This window comes from Solanum dulcamara, chromosome 4, assembly GCF_947179165.1.
Source record: "Solanum dulcamara chromosome 4, daSolDulc1.2, whole genome shotgun sequence".
NCBI classification, from domain to species: domain Eukaryota; kingdom Viridiplantae; phylum Streptophyta; class Magnoliopsida; order Solanales; family Solanaceae; genus Solanum; species Solanum dulcamara.
In genome coordinates, this window is record NC_077240.1 from 80,859,141 (window position 1) to 80,879,441 (window position 20,301).

A 20,301-nucleotide genomic window follows, 5' to 3' on the forward strand; every position below is an offset into this window, starting at 1 on the left:
AGTTGTTTTCTTTTTTGTTTAGAATGTTTAAGTTGTTTCCTTTTCTGTTTCGAATCTCTGTTGGCCGTGAGGAAAAAAGAGCTTCGTAAGAATTTAAAGAATGTAGAGAGAGAATATTTGAATTGTATCGGCTAGTCATAAACCGAATAACCGAACCAAACCGACAATAACCAAACCCGTGGTTATTATTTTACTTGGTTTGGTTATGGTTTTAGACATTTAATAACCGATTAAATTGGTTTGGTTATGGTTTTAATCAATAACCGATCCAAACCGAACCATGAACACCCCTACTTTTGACTAATAGAAAGAATCTCTAGTAATTAATAAACAGTGAGTATTTATAAGTTCAAGTTTTTACATTACATAGTAACATTAACATGTACAACATCATCATGATTTAAAACTACATGTCCATTTTATTTGATTAGTCACTGCAACCATTGAAGGTCTTTTAGTAGGATTCTTGAAAGTACAACAAATTGCTAGTTCTAACAATTGAACCATTTGATCTCCAAATTCTTGGTAGTTTTGCACCATACTTTTGTCAAAAACATCAATAATAGGCTTTTCTTGAAACATTATTCGAATCCAACTAGGCAAATCAACCCCTTTGTTCTTGCCAATGGTGTCTAACGGGGCCTTACCCGTTAGTAATTCCAACAACATGACACCAAAGCTGTAGACATCTGATTTTTGAGAAATGTCGTAGGCATATCCCACTTCTGGTGCTTGATAGTCCGCTTTGAGGGCTAATTTGGGGTTTGACATGAAAAATCTGAATAATCCTTGATCTGAGAGACGTGCATCGAAAGAATTGGTGAGTAGAACATTGGATGACCTTATGTTACCATGGCAATTGCTAGGGTCCTGAGCATGGAGAAATTCGAGGCCACGAGCAACTCCATAAGAGATTCGAGTCCTTACTTCCCATGTGAGTTGGGATTTCTTAGCCTCTCCATTTTCTATGTAACATGTCAAGTTAATCCAACAATAATGTAACGTGAAGGAAAATTAAGGGAACAAGATTGGTTGTCAAGAATGTAGTATGAATGATATTACAATAAAGCTGATGAATGCACTAGTTATGTAGAATTCTTCAAGAATTTTTATAAATAACAATATTTTTGAAGAAAATGCACCTTAAACTTAACTCATTTTTAAAATTTAGCTCATGAACGGAATATTTTCAAGTATAAGGACTTAATAACTCATTATTTTACTCAATATGATATACTTGACACCACCCAACACCTAGTCTTGAACATCTAGAGAGCGACCAACATTTGAGTAAACCAAGAATAAAATTGAGTTTGATTTCAATACCATGTGAAGAAAATGCAAATTAAATCTTACTCAATTTTAAAACTACTTTATTAGATAAAAATTGTTCAAAATTATACACGAAAACAATATCTCACTCCCTCAACCAATATGAAACATTTGATGGTATTATACGCTTTCTCATTGATCTTAAAGAGATTCTTGTGTTTCTTGGCAAAATAAAAGTTGGTTTATTTGAATAGGACATGAGATTATAAGATAGAATACTCTCGACATTCAGACTATTATCTTAGACAAAAAATTGAAATACAAATCTAATAGTTCTTTCCCAGGAGAATAAAGGAAATTAGAAGACTTACTATGCAAAAGGGAGGCCAAGCTACTCATAGTCATGTAATCAAATACAAGAAGTTTCTCATCTTTTGAATAATAAAAAGCTCTTAGTGGAAGCAAACTCTGCTGATGATCACTCAATTTTGCCAATTCTTGAACCTTTTTCTTGAATTCCTCTTTAACCAAATAACAATCTTTTAACCTCTTAACAAACACAATTTTTCCATTTTCCAATTCTGCCTTGTAGCTACTTCCAAAAGTTCCCTTTCCCAATAGCTCTGCTTCTGATCTCAACAAGTCTACTAAATCATACTCCTCTTTAGTATTCTCAAAAAACACTAGCTTTTGATTCACAAATGTTGTTTGATTTTGTGCCATTTTGTGCTCCAAAACACTTAGGACAAGAAAGTCAATATACTTCTAATGTCAAATCATAGTCAACTAGGATACTCAGTTGATGTATGCAGACTTTACCCTTTATCTTTGTGAGGCATAGAAGTTGTTTTCTGTAGACCCTTAACTCAAAAAAAGTATAATCAAAACAGAATTGAAAGAAAAATATAACAACTACAAAATAGCAAGATGAACAAAGCAAAGAAGCAACTTGTAATAAAACAACTAGGATAGTATATAGGAAAATCAGTCCACTGCGGTGCCGAAAACAAGATAAGATGAATATGAATGTTGAAAGAACATTAAGACTCAGCTAAGGTATGGAAAAACTCCCGGTAATAGGGATATATGTGAAAACTTTTATTCCTATCTTATCATTTTTTAGAAATTGTTCTCTCATAACACGATGAAATTATAGCATGACATACTACTTCAATGGCTCGAAATGATCTCGATAGCTAAAAAAAAAAAGGATCATTTAGGTGCCAATTGTTTTTTGTGTGGTCTAATTAATAAAAAGGTTTTTAGTTGAAGATTCAAAGAGAAAATAATATGTCTGACATTTTACATCTCATTGTCTGTTAAATATTTCAAAAGTCAACTTAAGATGTATATTTATATTAATATAATATAAAGACTAATTAATCAGATTATGATGGAAATGACTTGTAAGTCACCTACTCTATGTTAAATCTTATTTATCTTTTTGTTTAGACCTTAGGGACATTCCCAAATAAGTTGACGAGATATTTACACTACTATTTTTTTTTTTTAATTATTAATGCATATATCAAAGAAAAATGAAAAGGAGAAAGTGGCCAACAAGTGCAACAGAAAGCCTTATATTTAGACAATATTTTTTGGTTATGGTTAGGGGTAGTAAAATTAATTCGTGAAAAATGATTTGTGTAATTTATTTAAGTTTGAATGGGTCCAGTAATACAATCATTTTAAAATGTTCAATTCAATTCATCTAAAAATTGAATTGTATGTAGCTTAAATTAATCTATAAAAAAAAATTAAAAAAATTGATATGTTATATATATACATGATAAAGAAAATAAAAATTTTAATAAATACTTGAACATATTATTAAAAAAACAAATTAATTAAAATTTAGAAAGAAATGGATGAGTGGGATTGTTAAGAATATAACACATTTTTATTTAATCACTGACTTGTCAATGTATCTTGGTTCACGGACCGCGTGGAATAATTTTCCACATTTACTTGATCAACAAAATACCGTCGATATCTATATAGGTTTTGTGGTCACTATGGCTCTTGTGGTCCTCTTCTTGGAGTTTATATGAATTGATGCGTTAGGTCATTCAATTATTCATCCACCTTAAAAAAAATTGCTTCTTGAAACTCATAATATGGAGGCAAGATGTTTATATTTTACCGTCCATTCTGCTAGCAACCTTGTAGATGTTCGAAAGCTTGGGGAAATGAAAGTTTACGCAAAGGTTTCAATAGCAGGAAAGAGCCAGTGTACAGAAGTGAATCTTGTGAACAAGACGAATCCTGAATGGAACACGACGTTTAGCTTCATCGTGCCTGAGAAAAACATCATACATGCACAGGGTAAGATTTCTGTTAAAATCGAGTTGATTTGTAGGAGGAGTTTGTCACGCGATAAATATGTTGGTGAAGTAAACCTTAGTCTAGATTCTCAATGTGCAAAATCATGTAATACTTGCTTAGTGGATAGGAGTACTGGTTCAAATTCTAAGAGTTCAGATTTTGGGACTTTGATGTATTCAAGTGTTTTAGGAGATAAATTCATAGTTGTGAACTCATCATCATCAAACGATGACATCAACAAAATTCATATAGCTCAAATTGGAGCAACTCTACTAGGTGCAGTGGCTACAGGGGCTGCAGCATTAGTAGATTTACTTAAATGACAAAGGAAAGATCAAAGGCGATCTAATGGAAAGAATTATCTGATCAAGTTTTTTTTTTCCGATCATATCTAAATGGTATATGCATCATGGATTGTTTAAAGCGTATCTAAGTGGAAGAGTATGAGTTCACGTGAATCCATACTCCAGATCTGTAGATTGTGTATTATAGTAATGTCTATAATTGTTCAAAGTTGTAATTAAATTGATATATGTGTGCCCCACGCTCAAAGAGAACTGCAGTGAAATAACTATTAGATTCATCTTTTACAAAGTAAATTTGGTTTCAAATCTCACATCTTTCTTGTTATTGTTTTCCCTTTCTTTTTTCGAGTATTGATTCCTCTTCCATGCGGATGAGTAGGTCTGGTTTCTCCTCTTGCATTTTAATTATGTATATTTTCCTTCTTTTTTTTAGAATTTGAGTCCCTCTTGAAGGAATTAAATTCGGAGCACCCATGTAGGTCAATTTGAATCCATTTAAATAAGGGAAGAGACACAACTATTCAAAATGTTTCTGAAAAGTTGTATTCCTTTACAATAAATAAAAGAGAAGAGACACAATTATTCAGATGGTTTCTGAAAAATTGTATCCCTTTACTTCTATAAAAGAACAGTCTTAAGAAAAAAAAATACTTTTTATTCTTGCTTTCTTCATTCTTCCTACTTCAATTCCTAAAAGTTCTATTGAAGATTCTTGTGTAGACTTCTTCTCCAAAAAGAAACAGACTTCTGTAACAGGTACGTGATAAAAGACTATGACTATTTTTGGTGTAGTTCGTGTTTCATAAACATGTGATTACACTGTTAGATTAGTGAAACAAATTCAATGATCCTACAAACTATGTGTTTGAGTAGATTCTTCATTGATATCCGAGCATATATAGGGTTAAATTTGATTTCCTAGTCATAATTCTCCATAGTATCTTGAGATAAATATGATTATGGTTTTTTTCTGCATAATCTAATTTTTCTTTTGAACAACATTGTTATGTTTTTTATTCTCAAGTGAGACTGTCGGACTGGTTGTTTTTTTATAAAATCTCCAATGACTTCCTCTTATTTATAAAAACACACATTTGTTTTAGTCATTTCTCTATTCACGCGTACCAATAAGAATCGTATGGTAGCGTTGGAAGTACTTATTTATTTTTATTCAGAGGTTTCACGTATGAATCCTGCTGAATACGAATCGTTTTTGTTAGAGAAAACATTTTATATCCTAATATAAAATTTTACAATACAAATATTAAGTACCGAGTGAATTCAAAAAAACAAAAAGAATAAATAAATTACTACTCTCTATTTGGGTGGACCTTACACAACACATGCCCTTACGTACCATGAACACATTGAGTCAGAAGAGGACTAGTACAAGTGGATGTGGAAAAATAAAAAATAAAAACACAAAATTTACAAATTGCGTTAAATATGATTGTGATTTTTTTTTTTTGTTCACAACAGACCCAAGTCTTTCTGAATTGGAAGAGCAAGAAGCGGAACTAGAAGAAAACTTTCTTTCTGAGGCAGCTGGTGGAACTCCTCAAAAGTGCCAGAAATCTCCTCATCAATGTCATAATTAGCTAGGCTGGTCAGGTCCTTCCTCAGATCTCGCGCATAGTAGGAGCTTTAGTGCACCGAGTATTGGGTGTTTGCCCTGACTTTTCTAGTATAATTAGGTTTTCCTTTTCCTGAAAGGAAAACACAATGTCTCCATATTTGGCTAGTCCTTTTCCTTATAAGAAAAAATTTATGACTCTATAAATAGAAGTTTATTCCTTCTAACTTGGCAGCATTCACAATGTAGTCCTAGGGGCTTTGAGAGTTTTGTGTAGGGGGAGAAACGGTGAGACACAAGTGTTACGTTAACACTTGTGTGAACCTCTTTTTATTCCGAGTGAATTGTGTGAGGTTATTTTTCTCGATTATTTGTACTCTCATGTTTATAGTGGATTGCTCATCTCCTCTTGTGGACGTAGGTCAGTTGACCGAACCACGTTAAATGTTTGTGTCTCTTATGGTATATTACTCGTTTGTCTTCTTACTCATGGTCATTCAAGGTTTGCTTTGCTAGCTTCAGCATGACACCTAATTATTTTTGTTCCTAACACCGAGCTGCCTTTTTTTTTTTAATATTGTATATAGAGCATACGTGCTAATAAATGCCAATCGATCATCGACTGCATATATTAATTTTCCATATTGACTCGATCAACATATCATCATTAATTCTCCTTTCTCTAGGCTAGCTTTGCCTCTGCTTGTGACCCTCGACCATCTTGGAATTTGTAGTCTTTATTCTATAAATTGACGACTTAGGTCAAGGGTTATTTCATGCAATATCTAAAAAGACTAGAAAGATGTTGTCACGAAAAAAAAAATTGTTTCTTGAAACTCATAATAATATGAAGGCAAGGTATTTCTATTTTACCGTTCATTCTGCTAGAGACCTTGTAGATGTTCGAAAACTAGGGGAAATGAAAGTTTATGAGAAGGTTACAATAGCAGGAAAGAGCAAGTGCACAAAAGTGTATCTTGTAAACAAGACAAATCCTAATTGGAAATAGGGAATTTTGTGGTTACAGCATTCAAGAATATTTGACTCTTCATAATCAAATGGATTTTATTACTATGTCTTATCTATGTTAAAGTAAGAACAACTTTTGCTAGAAAAATGCAGTAAAATGTAGCTAGTTTTTAGTTTTCTAATACAATTTCTCTAAGTTTGAAGAAAGTGTCATTTCGTTTTTCTTTAATTATATATGAATGTTCTCTAGGATTAATTGATTGCTAGCTACTTCTTGAGTTTGATTAATTTGTTTTGCATTTTAATTCAAGAGCTTGAAACTTAATTTTAAATCTAAATGTCATGAATAACTACGTTTTGATCTTGAAAGCATTGACATTAATTGATTTATATCAATTCTTGATCATGAATATTTAAAACTTGGCTAAAAATATTTTTACTTGTCTAAACATAATAGTTTGTAATATAAGGTGTATTTGGTACGGAATATGTATTCTTAAAATATAAAAAAAATCTATCTTAATTTATGTGATGCATTTGCCTTTATAATTCGTCCCAACTACAATGTCACGTATTCTATATCTTTAAAAGTAACTTAAAAGGAACTTTAAAGTTTCAATGTTACCCATAGTTAATGAGATGACATAAAAATACACTAATATCTAAATTTATTTTATACTATAAATTTCAAAACCTTTTTTTTCTTCTTAAATTTCATGTTCAACATAAACATACATTTTTGCAACAACGTTGGCAGTCTGAGCCATTTGACAATATTGGCAAAATAATAAGTCTGCTTATATTCTCCAATTCATAATTTCGAATATTGAATTTTGAAGAGAAGAATCAGAGTATTATAGAAATATAATGTTTATTAATGTATTTGAAATTAAATACTATATTTGTTAGTATTTTATTTTTCTTGTCTTATTACTTTTAAAGGACAAAAGTTAGATGTTACCAACAATATAATTCTTTAACTCCTTCGTAGTATTAGACGACTTAATTCTCTCTATTCATGTATGTGGACCTTAATAACACATGCAAGGCATAGAAAATTTACAAATAGTGTTAAATATGGTTGTGATTTTTTTGTCCATTAAATAGTGTTTAGTTTTTCTTAATTATCAATAATTCTTCAATTATCATATTCTTCGGTTTACTATCATCTGAAGTTCTTTTTCCTTCGGTTTATCGTACTATATATAATATGTGGTTGTTAGTTGCTACTGTTCATTTTATATATGGTTGTTAGTTGCTACTGTTCATTTCTCTATTATTTTCTATATGCTTCAGTTGAGTCGAGGGTCCATCAGAAAACAACATATCTATCTTCACAAGATAAGGGTAAGGTAATTGCGTACACATCATACTTTCAGACCCCACTTATAAAATTACACTAGATATATGTTATCGTTGTTATTTTCAAGAAAGTGTCATCTTGTTCTTCTCTTTATAAATAAATATGCTCAAGCGTTTGTAGCCTTTTCTTGAATTTGATTTATTTGTATTTTAGTTCAAGATCTTGAAATTTAAATAACCCAATCTGTCTTAGAGCTTTTTTTAAAACAAAAAAATCGAAACTAAATAATCGGTGGTATAGAGGTATTTGACTATTTCTTAAGAAATGAACATTCTGCGTAACTCAACTCAAAATTAGCTCAATAAGGGAGGATTGCTCAAGAGTCAAGATCATATTATTAGGAGATCACTTATCCTTTTTTTCACCATGCGGGACTATTCAATACCTTACATCACCCGCATGCTGGACATTTGAAGTGTTGGCAATTTAATATGGGGCGCAATATCGAAAAAATAATAACTGATAACATGTTTCGGAATACATTTTGGATCTAACTCAAACTCAAAAACTAACTTAAGAGAATAGAATTATTCAATACCATACAAGAAAATCGCCCATCATTTTCTCATCTGATGAGAATCTCGATCAACATTTTATTTTATTTTTTGCTTAAGAACGGAAGGATTTCATTTAATAATAATTAAGAAGGTTCATCAATACAAGTGGAACTATTATTATATGTGAAATTAAACACTATATTTGTTGTTACAACAATATAGTAATTCGCAATGATGGGAGATGGATTGGAGCAGAATTCTAAAACTACGGAACTAACTGGTTTTACATCGGGAGAACAAGATCCGGAGCAATGACCTTTAGACGACTTAAGTCTTACTCTCTCTCCTTCTCTATCTTTTACTATTTTTTTTGGATTTTCTATTCAGTATTTGATATTTGCATAGAAGTCTAGATTAATTCGAATTCATGTTGAGTTAATATCATTTAGAAGAGAAGTGCTTCCTAACATAATATTTTTATATCCAAAACTCAAATTCAAAAGCTTTGATTAAAAAATCTCGAAATTATATATTCATCACACTACGTATGTTGGCGAGTTAAACATCACTCATAAATTGCTAGTGAAAATATCTTATATATTATTAGTAACAAAAGTTAGTACAAACAAGGAAGGGGACCTATATAAATATCGATTTTTGTCCCGTATTCGAAATAATATATATACCAACAATTTCCGATCATATTATGAGCCTAAAGTTTGGTCAACTAAAATGACAGGCAAATCATAGAGTAAATTGCAATAATAATGGAAGTGAGCATTTCACTCAAAGCTTAATGTGAAATAATAACTTTCGTGTCTGTGAAGCTAAATACGAGAAAAATAAAATGAATTGGATGTTTTGGGTAAGAAGGAAAATATTTTCTTAAAAAATAAAGTAAATTTTTAATTATTTATTTTCTTGACTTATATACAAAAAGAAAAAAATATTATTTTTAAAATATTTATATATGATCTTGACAAATGCTATTAGAGGCGAAGATGAGAGGTATATGAGGTATATGTGAAGATCAGGTGTGTTGGAGGTGAAGAAAACACGATGAAACTTGTTCTTGTTTTTCTACTTTTATTAGAAACATCATTTTCCTCAAAGCTCTCCACACACAATCCCCCCCCCCCCTCCACATCCACCTCAAACTCAATCAAACAACAACAAAAATATATCCATTTTAATTTCATAAGTAAAGTCGTATATACTATCTTACTCCTGTCTTAAAAAAATAGTAAGGATCATTTTCAATAGACTCTTGATTCAAGTAAAACATATAAAAAGTAAGAATATAAAACAAAAACACAAAACAATAAAATTAAAGCATAAAATAATAAGAAAATATTAATTAAAAAAAATACTGTAACAAACAATGTTAAATCAAACATCATCACAAATATTAAGACAAAAAGAGTAATAACAAAAAATTTCATCTTTTTACACCAAAGAGTATCAAAACATCAAACAAGAAGACAAAACAATAATATAGTATAAATCAAATAACTTTGTTAATATAGTTTAATTCACTTTTGACTTCTTAGCAGCAGCAACTTCTCTTGCCTTTTGTTCAAAAAGGCTTCCATCATAAACATCTCTTACTGCTTCTTTAGTCAATATACCATCCTTGTTTTTACCCACATCAAATAGAATCCTCCAATCTGTCATAGCATTAAGCCTACCAAAAAAGATATTAAAAAAATTGATTACCAATATTTTTACCATGGAATTTTTCTCCCTTAAAAGAAAATTGAATGGCGGAATACATTAACAACTTCTTAAACTTGCCACAGAATTTCATTCAGATATTTAAATTACAATTTGTTTCAATCGAACAACTAAACACATAATAAATATTGCTATCAAACACTTCCAGCTTATCAAATTATGGAAAACCTTATGCATGTGTTTTCAAACGTTAAATAAGTTAATCACATAAAATTTACACCTTACTTTAATATAATTTATACACATGATCAACCTTAATTAGAATAGTCGTAAGGTTTTACTGCTTATTATTAAGGCTAATGTATACAACTAAAGAAGGTAGCATAATTTAAGTGATTAATTTATATATTTAACGGGCGTTTGAAAACACATGCATAAACTTTTCCTAAATTTGAGCTGAAAGAGTCTAAAAGAAATACTAGTTTATCATACGTTCAATTGCTCAAATAGAATAAGTCATAATTCAAATATCTAAATAAAATTTACTAACAAATTTAAGAAATAGCCAATCATATGTATCACTTCAAAGAAAAAGAATTTTAAAACCAAAAAATGAAATAGAAGTATAAATAGTACCATCCAAAGTAGTCCTTAGGTTCTCTATTTTTCTTGAGCAATTCATCCACTTCATCTGATGTTAAGGATTCTGAATTTTGATGTGCATATTTCTTGAAAATCTCCTCAAATTTCTCTGGTACAAACCTTCACAAGTAGGAAAAACATTCAATAATGTTTGGTAAGGCGGAAAATATTTTATGAAAAAAAAATCTGAAAAAATAAGTGATTTTATTTATTTATTGATATTTAATAAGTAATTAGAACAAATTATTCGACAAACATTTATATATAAATTAGATAAATACAAAAGGTAAGGGGTTGAGGTGACGGATGTGGAGCCAGACCGAAATTTATTTGTCTGACTTTGACTTGACACGGAGTTAAAAGTTAAAAAAAGTAAAAAAAAATTAAAATTTTATGTCTTACACTAAAGATATATGAAATATATCAAAATATATTTTAATCGTGCGATCAATTTTTACCTTCCTTCAGAATCATAGGCATCAGAATCACTTCCATGTTTGCCAAATTTGATATTTTTAATCACAATTGGAAATAGTGGAGATGGCCATTTTCCCTAAGAACAAAACAAATAAATGAGTATTTAGCTAGAAATAATTTTCAAAAAAAATCTTTACATTTTAATCTCTGTATATAATCAAACTAAGTTGCATAAAAATAAAAATAAACTAAACATTTATTTATGTGTAGAGAATAAAAAGTCATATGTGACTAAGACACTACCCAAACTCCTACAACAAGAGATAACAATAGAGACCTTTTTGCATAATTTAAATTTACGTTTGTGTAATGTCTCTATTAAACAGCGAAAGCGTTCTCCATTGAAATGTTTTATATTTCCTAAGTTCAAATTCGAGATAATTAATTAAAAAATAACAAAATTATTTATTCCACCGTAATCATTATTATTATTAATAATAATAATTAAAAAAAAGTTAAAGCTAAACAGCTAGAAACAACTAGCCTATGGGTCTACCACTGTCTCCAGCTTAATCTGTCGACCTTTCTATTCTTTTTTATTTTAATTTAGAATTCAGAATTAATTATTTTTTTCATAATCAAGACAAAACATTTAAAAAATATCTCATCATATACTATTTTCGTCGCAACTTGCAAACACTATAAAAATTCCTTAAAACCCATTTTAATTTTTTTAAAAAATATGAAATTAAGTCAATTCGGCTCTAAATATAATAAAGAATGACAAAAGGACTATTTTGTTTGTTTTACTTAGCTTATATTGACTTGATACACTCCTTAAAAAAAAATTAATTAAAGGTGTATTCCATTAACATTAAGAAAAAATTATGTAAATACACATATTATTTTATCATAATTTTTAAAATTTTTTATTTTTTTTAAAAAAATTAATAATCATCTCTCGGATACATCACTCTCCATTCGCTGATACATTCCTCTTAAGTATCTGAATGTCCTATACCCTCTCCCCTCTGATTCAAACTGCTCTCATTCCTTAGTTGACACCAAGAAAAAGAAACCCTGCCACCTTGAAATATAAAAAAACATCTCTATTCTCTTCTTATGTATTCGAATGCCTGTTAATATATCCGAAAATCCAGTGATATATTTGAAATTCATAAATTTTAAGGGATATTTGTAATTTTGAAAAGAGTAGAAAAATAATGTAATTAGCTCTTAATACTATATGAAATTTATGTAAATTATCCTATTATTAAACTAATCTTATTAATAATATTTGAAACTCTATATTTAACTACTACTATTTATGTTGTCATTTAATACTAATAGTAGAAAAGAAAAAATGTGATAAATTCTCTTAATTTTATAAATTAAAATAACTACTTTTAATACAGAGGTTACATAATATGAAACTGAAGAAATAGCATTCAATCAACAATTGCCGTTAATTAATGTAACATGCTACCGACGAGATCTTAAAAAGATTATTTGTCGCCATTAAATATTTTATTGTTATTGGCAAAAGGCGCAGAAATTTGAAAAATAATAGTTAAATTTATTATTTTTAACGGTTTAATTTCAAATAATCACACATACTTTAACATAGTGAGATCTAAGATTCTCAATTCAAATCTCTTTGTTTAGTGATATAATTAAATAAAAAATAAATTATTATGTATAATTAAATAAATAAAAATATATGATTCGAAATTGGACTTACTGGTCGAGTCTTGCCACTTGTAACAACATGGATGAGAAAAGCAGCCAAAAGTGAACGGAAAACATCACGTCCCAATTTTCTAAAACCTAATAAATGATAAACCATAGATGAGAAAATATTAAAGAAAAAAATAATTAAAGCGCTATATAAAATTAGAGGAAAATATCAAATTTACTAAAAATAAGTAATTAAATTAAGAAAAATGCAAACCTTGATATGTTTCCCAAGGGTATATTATTCCATCTTTGTTAATATCAAAGAACATTACATGCTTTTGTAAAGGTGTCAACTCATCATTATTTCCAATACCTGCAACCAATAAATATATATTTAAAATTTGTATCAAAGTTCTGAGAAAAGAATCGTCTTATCATTCAATAGAACTGAATTACTTTAATCTAATAAAAATATTTAATTTATATGAAAATTTACTTAATATATTTAAATAATTAATTCAAATTCTATAAATTAAACACACCTCAGAATTCATGAGTTGGTGAATAATTTAGTGAGTAAATTATTAGCTACGTAAATCAATAATCATGGGACAGTAGTCAAAAATAATTATGACCACTTTCTCACTTAAAAAGAGCTACGAAATTTATTATTAATCTACTAAATAAATCATAGCTAATATAAAATGCTAATTAGTCTCTGTTAATATGTGTGAAATTAGCTACAAAAGAAAAAAAGAATTAGTTATGTTATTCCTTGTTGATTTATCTCTAAATAATCCATAACTAATAAAATATTTTTTATATATCATTAAATAAGAGCTTAGCAACAATTTTTTATTGTTTAACAACATAAGTTGTCTGTCGTTAATTTTTGTTTTACGGTGTGTGAAAGAGAGAAATATTGAGAGATAAAGTGAGAGAGATGCATACCATCATCAAGTTGAGTATTGCTTGAAGAAGCCATTGTAGATTAATAACTTAGGAAAAAGGAAAGAGAGATTAAAGAAGAAGAAGGAAGAAGAAAGAAGAAAAAAGAGAAAGAAGGGAAATTTCAATAATATTTGTTTGGAGGGGGTATACATACATACATATATATAATACATATATATAGAGAGAGAAAGTGAAAAATAAAGTATGGATTGCTTCTATCCATTTTGACCTTTTTTTTGTTTTTTCATTCGGCGTTTGAAATTAGTAGAGCTCCGACTAAATTTAAATTACGCATTGTATGGCTCATTTGGAGGTGACGCTCTCAACAAAAACAAATTCATACTCAAGGCTTAAAATCGAAACCTCTGATTAATGGTAAAACAGTGTTACCAGCACCATAACCCATGTTTTAATTAACATATTTTTGAAAGAAATACTTTCTCTATTTTAAAATAATTATCACATTTTGCTTCTCTAGAATTAATTAAACAATTTTTTAAAATTTAAACTAAATTAAATTAATTTAATATTTTAAAATTAATATTTAAATTTTGAATATTAAAAAATTATACAGAAAATATTATAAGTTATAGTTTTTAAATACATTTTAAAATATTAATTAAAGTTCACATCGTTTGACTTTCAGAAAAAAAATGGTGCCAAGTGTTTTGAAATAGAGTAAGTATAAAAAATGATAATTTTACTATATTAATCTTAATTATTATACATTATATAAATATTGAAAATAAATAGTACTTACTAATAAAAATAAAATAATAAATTAAAATTTTAAATTTAATAAATAAAAGTGAATTTTTTTAAAGAAGGTGAATAAGAGCCTGTTTGGATGGCTTAAAAAAGTAACTTTTATGTATGAAGTGCTTTTAGAACGTTGAAGTGCTGAAAGTTATTTTTATAAATAAGCAGTTTTGGATAAAAGTGTTTATGTTAAAAATAAGTGTTTGAATTTTAGGGTTAAAAGAATTAAAATGGTAGTCTAGAAATTTAGTTAAAATATAAGGGATATAAAAGTAATTTTTATGGTCAAACAAAATGGCTTTACGCACTTAGAAAAAAAGTTAAAAATCCTAACTTTTCATTTTTTACTGACTTTAAAAATTTTATGACTTAACGTTAGCATTAGACAAACACGTCCAAATGCTAAAAAAGAGTTTTAAATTGGTTCCAAAGAGTGAGAAACTTTTCTTCCTAATTTTCGTCCACTAATTAAGGAAACAAGTTCGACTTTTATATATTTCTCTTAGTCGTTTACTTTCCAAATTTAGAAAGCAAAATACTATCTTCATTCTTTATTACTCCTCACAATTTAATATGAAAAAAATTATAATTTATAATATTTTAATTTAAAATATAAAATATTGAGTTATTTTAATGTAATTTAACTTCAAAATTAATTAAATTAACTCTCATAAAATAAAATATGATAAATAAAAACGAATGAAAAAAATACTTATTTGAGGTGAAAAATTATTAATTAATAGAAATGAGCTACCACTAATGGCTATCTTACGGTGGATGGTGTTAGACCTGAAGTTTTTAATTCTAGCTCTAAATATAAAAAAAATTATCAATAAAAAATATTTTTCTTCAAATGGAGCTTATAAATTCAAAATGATCGAACATTAATATGAATATTAAATAACGGAATGGGCAATCTTTCCGACCTATATGTCGACTAGTGTGAAAATTAAATATGGGGTTGATATAGAGTCAAACAAAAGATATTTTTAGTTAAAATGACAAAGGCCCATCCCTTTCTTTTTTAGGTAAGAATTAAATATCATGTGAATATATTCTTTTTTTTTTATTTGTCAATTTTTAATTTGACACATTTATTAAGAAATTTATTTTTAATATAGTGAATTTATTATTTTATTTTTATTAATTACTAAAATCATAATTCAAATTTTAAAATATTAACTCTCTCAATAAATTAAGGATATAATAAGTAAAAAAATTATACCTTCTTAATTTATCAAATTTGATAAATAAAAATAAAAATGAAATTAAATTTTTTTGACAATTAAAAAAAAAACAGAGAGTAAATATTATGGCAATTGGCACACACCACAACATTACAATTATTGGGGATTTGTGAAATCTTATCAATTTGGCAAAAAAAAAAATTCAAAAGATGTGGCAAGCAACCATCCAGCCACTCCCTCATTTTAAGGCACGTTCATTTTTGGTACGTGTACTTCAAGTTAACTATCATAAAAAATTTAAAAAATAAAAAAAATATATATACCATATCTTCTTAGAAAATGACAAATATAAAAGAGATTAATTATGTCAAAATTAATTATCTTAGTATTTCTTATTAGTATTATTTAATTTGTTTATATTAAAAAAGAAAAATCATGTGTATTGTATAATTTTTAAGAAGAAATTATCTGTTTATGAAAACAATCTGCACCCTATGTATCACATTATTATTATTTGGATTAAAGGAAAAATATCATCAAATGTGTCACACGATACTTTTATAGTTAAAGCGTAATATAAGGCTGTCCAATAACAAATCTCCTAGTGTGTGTCACATGATACAATCTTATGTGATCATGACTGTTGTTGATAGGCAATGGTGTTATAGGGTGGCACATCAGATCACATTATTAAATGGACAAGGAATATATGTATCACATTATTATTATTATTTGGATAAAAGAAAAAAATGTCAATTGAATGTGTATCACACGATATTTTTAGATCGATTTTGATTTAATTAGGTTTCTACTTGGTTTCCATTTCAACTCTTTCAAAGTTCATAATTTGTTAGGTTCATTGAAGTTGCGTTTACGAAATTGTGGGAAATTTGGCCATGTAGTTTTGAATAGTTTCATTTTTCAAATTATTTAGCGCATTAGCTTTTATTTTCTTTGTCTTAATTTTTGTGACAATTTTTAAATTTCACAATATAAATAAGTATTTTTTGTCCGTAATTTTTCTTATTTTTTTTAAATATCTTAAATTAAGAAATTTAAATTATGAAAGAGTAACTAGCTATAACCTACCACTAGTTAGGGTGGTAGACAATTTTGTGGGTTTAACAATTTTTTATTATAAAAAGGATAAACTATACATATCTGAATATTAAAAAAAAATACACTCTTAACTATTATTTAATATGTTACATTTCAAAATAATGTCTAAATAATTAGATATTTATTAAATTTAAAAATCCAATCTTTAATTTAGAAGGAAAAACAGATGGAGCCTTACTTGTCTTATCTAGCAAATTAATTGTTAGCTTTCATACCAATAATATTACCTAACATTTGAAATTCAAAGCACTATTATAGAGAATATTTCTTCGACGCACATGCAGGGCCATGCTATGTTGAGTGGTTGGTTAATCATGTAATTGTTTGGATCGATCACTTAATTCTCGTTGAGTGGTTCCTAGATGTCATGTCGAGTGTAGTATTGTTTCCCCCGGTCATTATGATTCGTTTTGTAAATTTTTCCAAAAAAAATGACAGAAAAACATATCACCAAAATATTTATGGGATAACACATACGAAAAATTGAGAAAATCGTCTAAATTCTTGTTGAGTGACCCTAGATGCTATATAAATGGCGCGAATCATACCGAGACTACACATATTGTTCATATGGATGGTTTTGTAAAAGTTTTGCAAAAGAATTTACCAAAAGACATATCACCAAAAAAGTCATGGGTCAATACACACAGAAAACTTGAGAAAATTATCTAATTCTTATTGAATGGCTCCTATATACTACATAAATGACGCGGATCATATTGAATACACACATAGTATTTTCTCAGATCATTATGAATGGTTATGTAAATATTTTGCAAAACAAATTGACTGAAAGTTATATAATCAAAAAATTAATGGCCAACACATAGGGAAAACTAAGAAATCACATAATTATTATTGTGTGGCCACTAAATGCTATATAAATGGCGCAGATCATGCCGATGTTACATGTATTGTTCCTCCAGGTCATTACGGATGGTTCTGTGAAGGTATTGCAAAACAATTGATCAAAAGCCATAAAAATTCATGAACTAATAGACACGAAAAATTAAAAAAAAATCATCTAATTTCTATTGAGTGGCCCGTAAATTCTATATAAACGGATCGGATCATGCCGAGGCTACTCGTACTATTCCCTCAGATCATCACGGATGACTCTGTAAAGGCTTTGCAAAAAAATTAACCAAAAGATATCACCATAAAATTCATGGGCTAACAAATACGAAAATTAAGAAAATCGCCTAATTCTTATTGAGTGACCCATAAATGCTATAGAAATGGTACAGATCATACCGATGCTACACGTACTATTTCTCAGATCATTACGGATGGTTTGTAAAAGTTTTGCAAAAAAATTACCGAAATGCATATCACTCAAAATTGTTTGAGCTAACACAAAAAAAAACTGAGAAAATTGCCTAATATTCGTTGAGTGGCCCCTAAATGCTATATAAAATGGAGCAGATCATGTCGATGTTATATGTACTATTCCACCAAGTCATTACGGATGATTTTGTAAAGGTTTTGCAAAAAAATTGACTTAAAGCTATATCACAAAAAATTAATGGGTTAACACACAAAAAAATTGAGAAAAATTACCTAATTCCTATTGACCGACATCCAAATGCTATATAAATGGCGTGGATCATACCGAAGCTACACATATTGTACCATAGGTCATTATAGATGATTCTGTAAAGATTTTGCAAAAAAATTGATCGAAATCTATATCACCAATAATTGCATGGGATATGACGCATGAAAAACTACAAACATTGCCTAATTTTTATTGAGTGGTCCTTAAATGCTATATAAATGTCGTGGATCATGTCGAGAATACACGTACCATTCCCAAAATTCATCACGAATGGTTCTTTAAAGGTTTTGTAAACAAAATTTAACTAAAAGCATATCATTAAAAAATTAATAGGGTAACACACACAAAAATTGAGAAAATTACGTAATTCCCCTTGAGTGGCCCTTAAATGCTATATAAATGGCACAAATCATACTGAGGCTATACGTACTACTCCACGAGTTCATTATGAATGGTACTATAAGGTTTTACAAAAAAAATTGATCAAAAGTTATATCACAAAAAAATTTATGGGCTAACACACGTAAAACTAAGAAAATCGCTTAATTTCTATTGAGTGGCCCTTAGATGTTATATAAATAGCGTGGATCATGCCGAGACTACATGTACTGTTTTCCCAGGTCATTATGATTGGTTTTGTAAAGTTTTTGCAAAAATAATTGACCAAAAAATATATCACAATAAAATTCATGGGCTAACACACATAAAATTGAGGAAATCGTCTAATTTCTGAGTGATCCGTGAATGTTATATAAGTGGCTTGCATCATACTAAGGCTACACGTACTATTCTCCACGACCTTACAGCTAGTTCTGTAATGATTTTGTAAAATAATATTGATTGAAAGTCATATCAACTAATAATTCGTGGACAAACACACAAAAAAAAAACTGAAACATCGCCTAATTCCTATTATTTGCACCTTAAATGCTATATAAATGGACCAAATCATGCTGAGTCTAAACGTACTGTTCTCCCAGGTCATTACAGACGGTTCTATAAAGATTTTGCAAAAAAAATGAGTGAAAGTCATATCATCAAAAATTAATGGGCTAACACACACAAAAAAAAATTGCTTAATTCTTGTTGAGTGATCCTAAATTCAATATAAATGGCTTGGATCATGCCGAGGCTACACATACTGTTCCTCTAGATAATTATGGGTGGTCTATAAAGATTTTGCAAAAAATTGATCGAAAGTCAAATCACCAAAGAAATCATAGGCTAACACACACGAAAAACTAAGAAAATCGCCTACTTTACTTTGAGTGACCCCAAAATTCTATACAAATGACGGGGATCATGCCGAGTCTACACATACTATTATCCAAGTAATTACGGATGATTTTGTAAACGATTAGCGAAAAAAATGATCAAAAGCCATATTACTAAAAAATTAATGGGTCAACACACATAAAAAATTGAAAAAATCACATAAGTCATGTTGAATGGTCCATAAATGCTATATAAATGGCGCAGATTATATAAGGCTACTCGTACTGCTCTCCCATGTCATTACAAATGGTTCTTTAAAGGTTTTGCAAAAAATTTGATCGAAATTCATATCACCAAAAAATTTGTGCGCTAACACCCGAAACCCTTTCAAATATTTAGGGGTTCCTCTATCTACTTAGAAAATAACCTTTACTCACTGGAAACTACTCATCGAAAAAATCACTCACAAGATTACTTCATGGACAACAAAGACTCTGTCTTATGCAGGAAGGGCACAACTCATACAAACTATCATTTTTGGGATTCAAGCATATTGGGCACAACTATTCATGCTACCTTCAAAAGTAGTAAAGCTAATTAAAGCACATTGTAGAAGTTTTCTTTGGTCTGGCAGTAACACCATTACAAGGAAAGCATTAGTTGCTTGGGAGAAAGTGTACTCCAAAATATATGGGAGGGCTTAATATTACCAACATCAACCTATGGAACAAAGCTGCAATAGTAAAGAAATATTGGGACATAAGGCAGACAAAATGTGGATTAGATGGGTGCACACTT

The 20,301-nt window shown here is 28.9% G+C and overlaps 3 protein-coding genes across 3 annotated transcripts; 1 reads left to right on the plus strand and 2 right to left on the minus strand.

Annotated features, from left to right (window-relative positions):
* Nucleotides 1-393: 393 nt before the first annotated feature.
* Nucleotides 394-2,142, minus strand: LOC129884422 (probable inactive receptor kinase RLK902). Its single transcript, XM_055958720.1, has 2 exons — nucleotides 1,644-2,142; nucleotides 394-965 (listed from the first exon to the last, which is right to left on the minus strand). Exons 1-2 carry the CDS (start codon nucleotides 1,993-1,995, stop codon nucleotides 394-396), a joined length of 924 nt encoding a protein of 307 aa, XP_055814695.1. The 5' UTR covers nucleotides 1,996-2,142.
* A 1,142-nt stretch (nucleotides 2,143-3,284) lies between these two features.
* Nucleotides 3,285-5,993, plus strand: LOC129887880 (uncharacterized). Its single transcript, XM_055963112.1, has 2 exons — nucleotides 3,285-3,597; nucleotides 5,382-5,993. Exons 1-2 carry the CDS (start codon nucleotides 3,390-3,392, stop codon nucleotides 5,498-5,500), a joined length of 327 nt encoding a protein of 108 aa, XP_055819087.1. The 5' UTR covers nucleotides 3,285-3,389; the 3' UTR covers nucleotides 5,501-5,993.
* Nucleotides 5,994-9,699: 3,706 nt separating this feature from the next.
* LOC129885197 (probable peroxygenase 5) lies at nucleotides 9,700-13,803 on the minus strand. The gene is made up of 6 exons (XM_055959393.1): nucleotides 13,666-13,803; nucleotides 12,989-13,087; nucleotides 12,779-12,864; nucleotides 11,079-11,173; nucleotides 10,615-10,740; nucleotides 9,700-9,988 (listed from the first exon to the last, which is right to left on the minus strand). Exons 1-6 carry the CDS (start codon nucleotides 13,697-13,699, stop codon nucleotides 9,832-9,834), a joined length of 597 nt encoding a protein of 198 aa, XP_055815368.1. The 5' UTR covers nucleotides 13,700-13,803; the 3' UTR covers nucleotides 9,700-9,831.
* Between the last annotated feature and the right edge of the window lie 6,498 nt (nucleotides 13,804-20,301).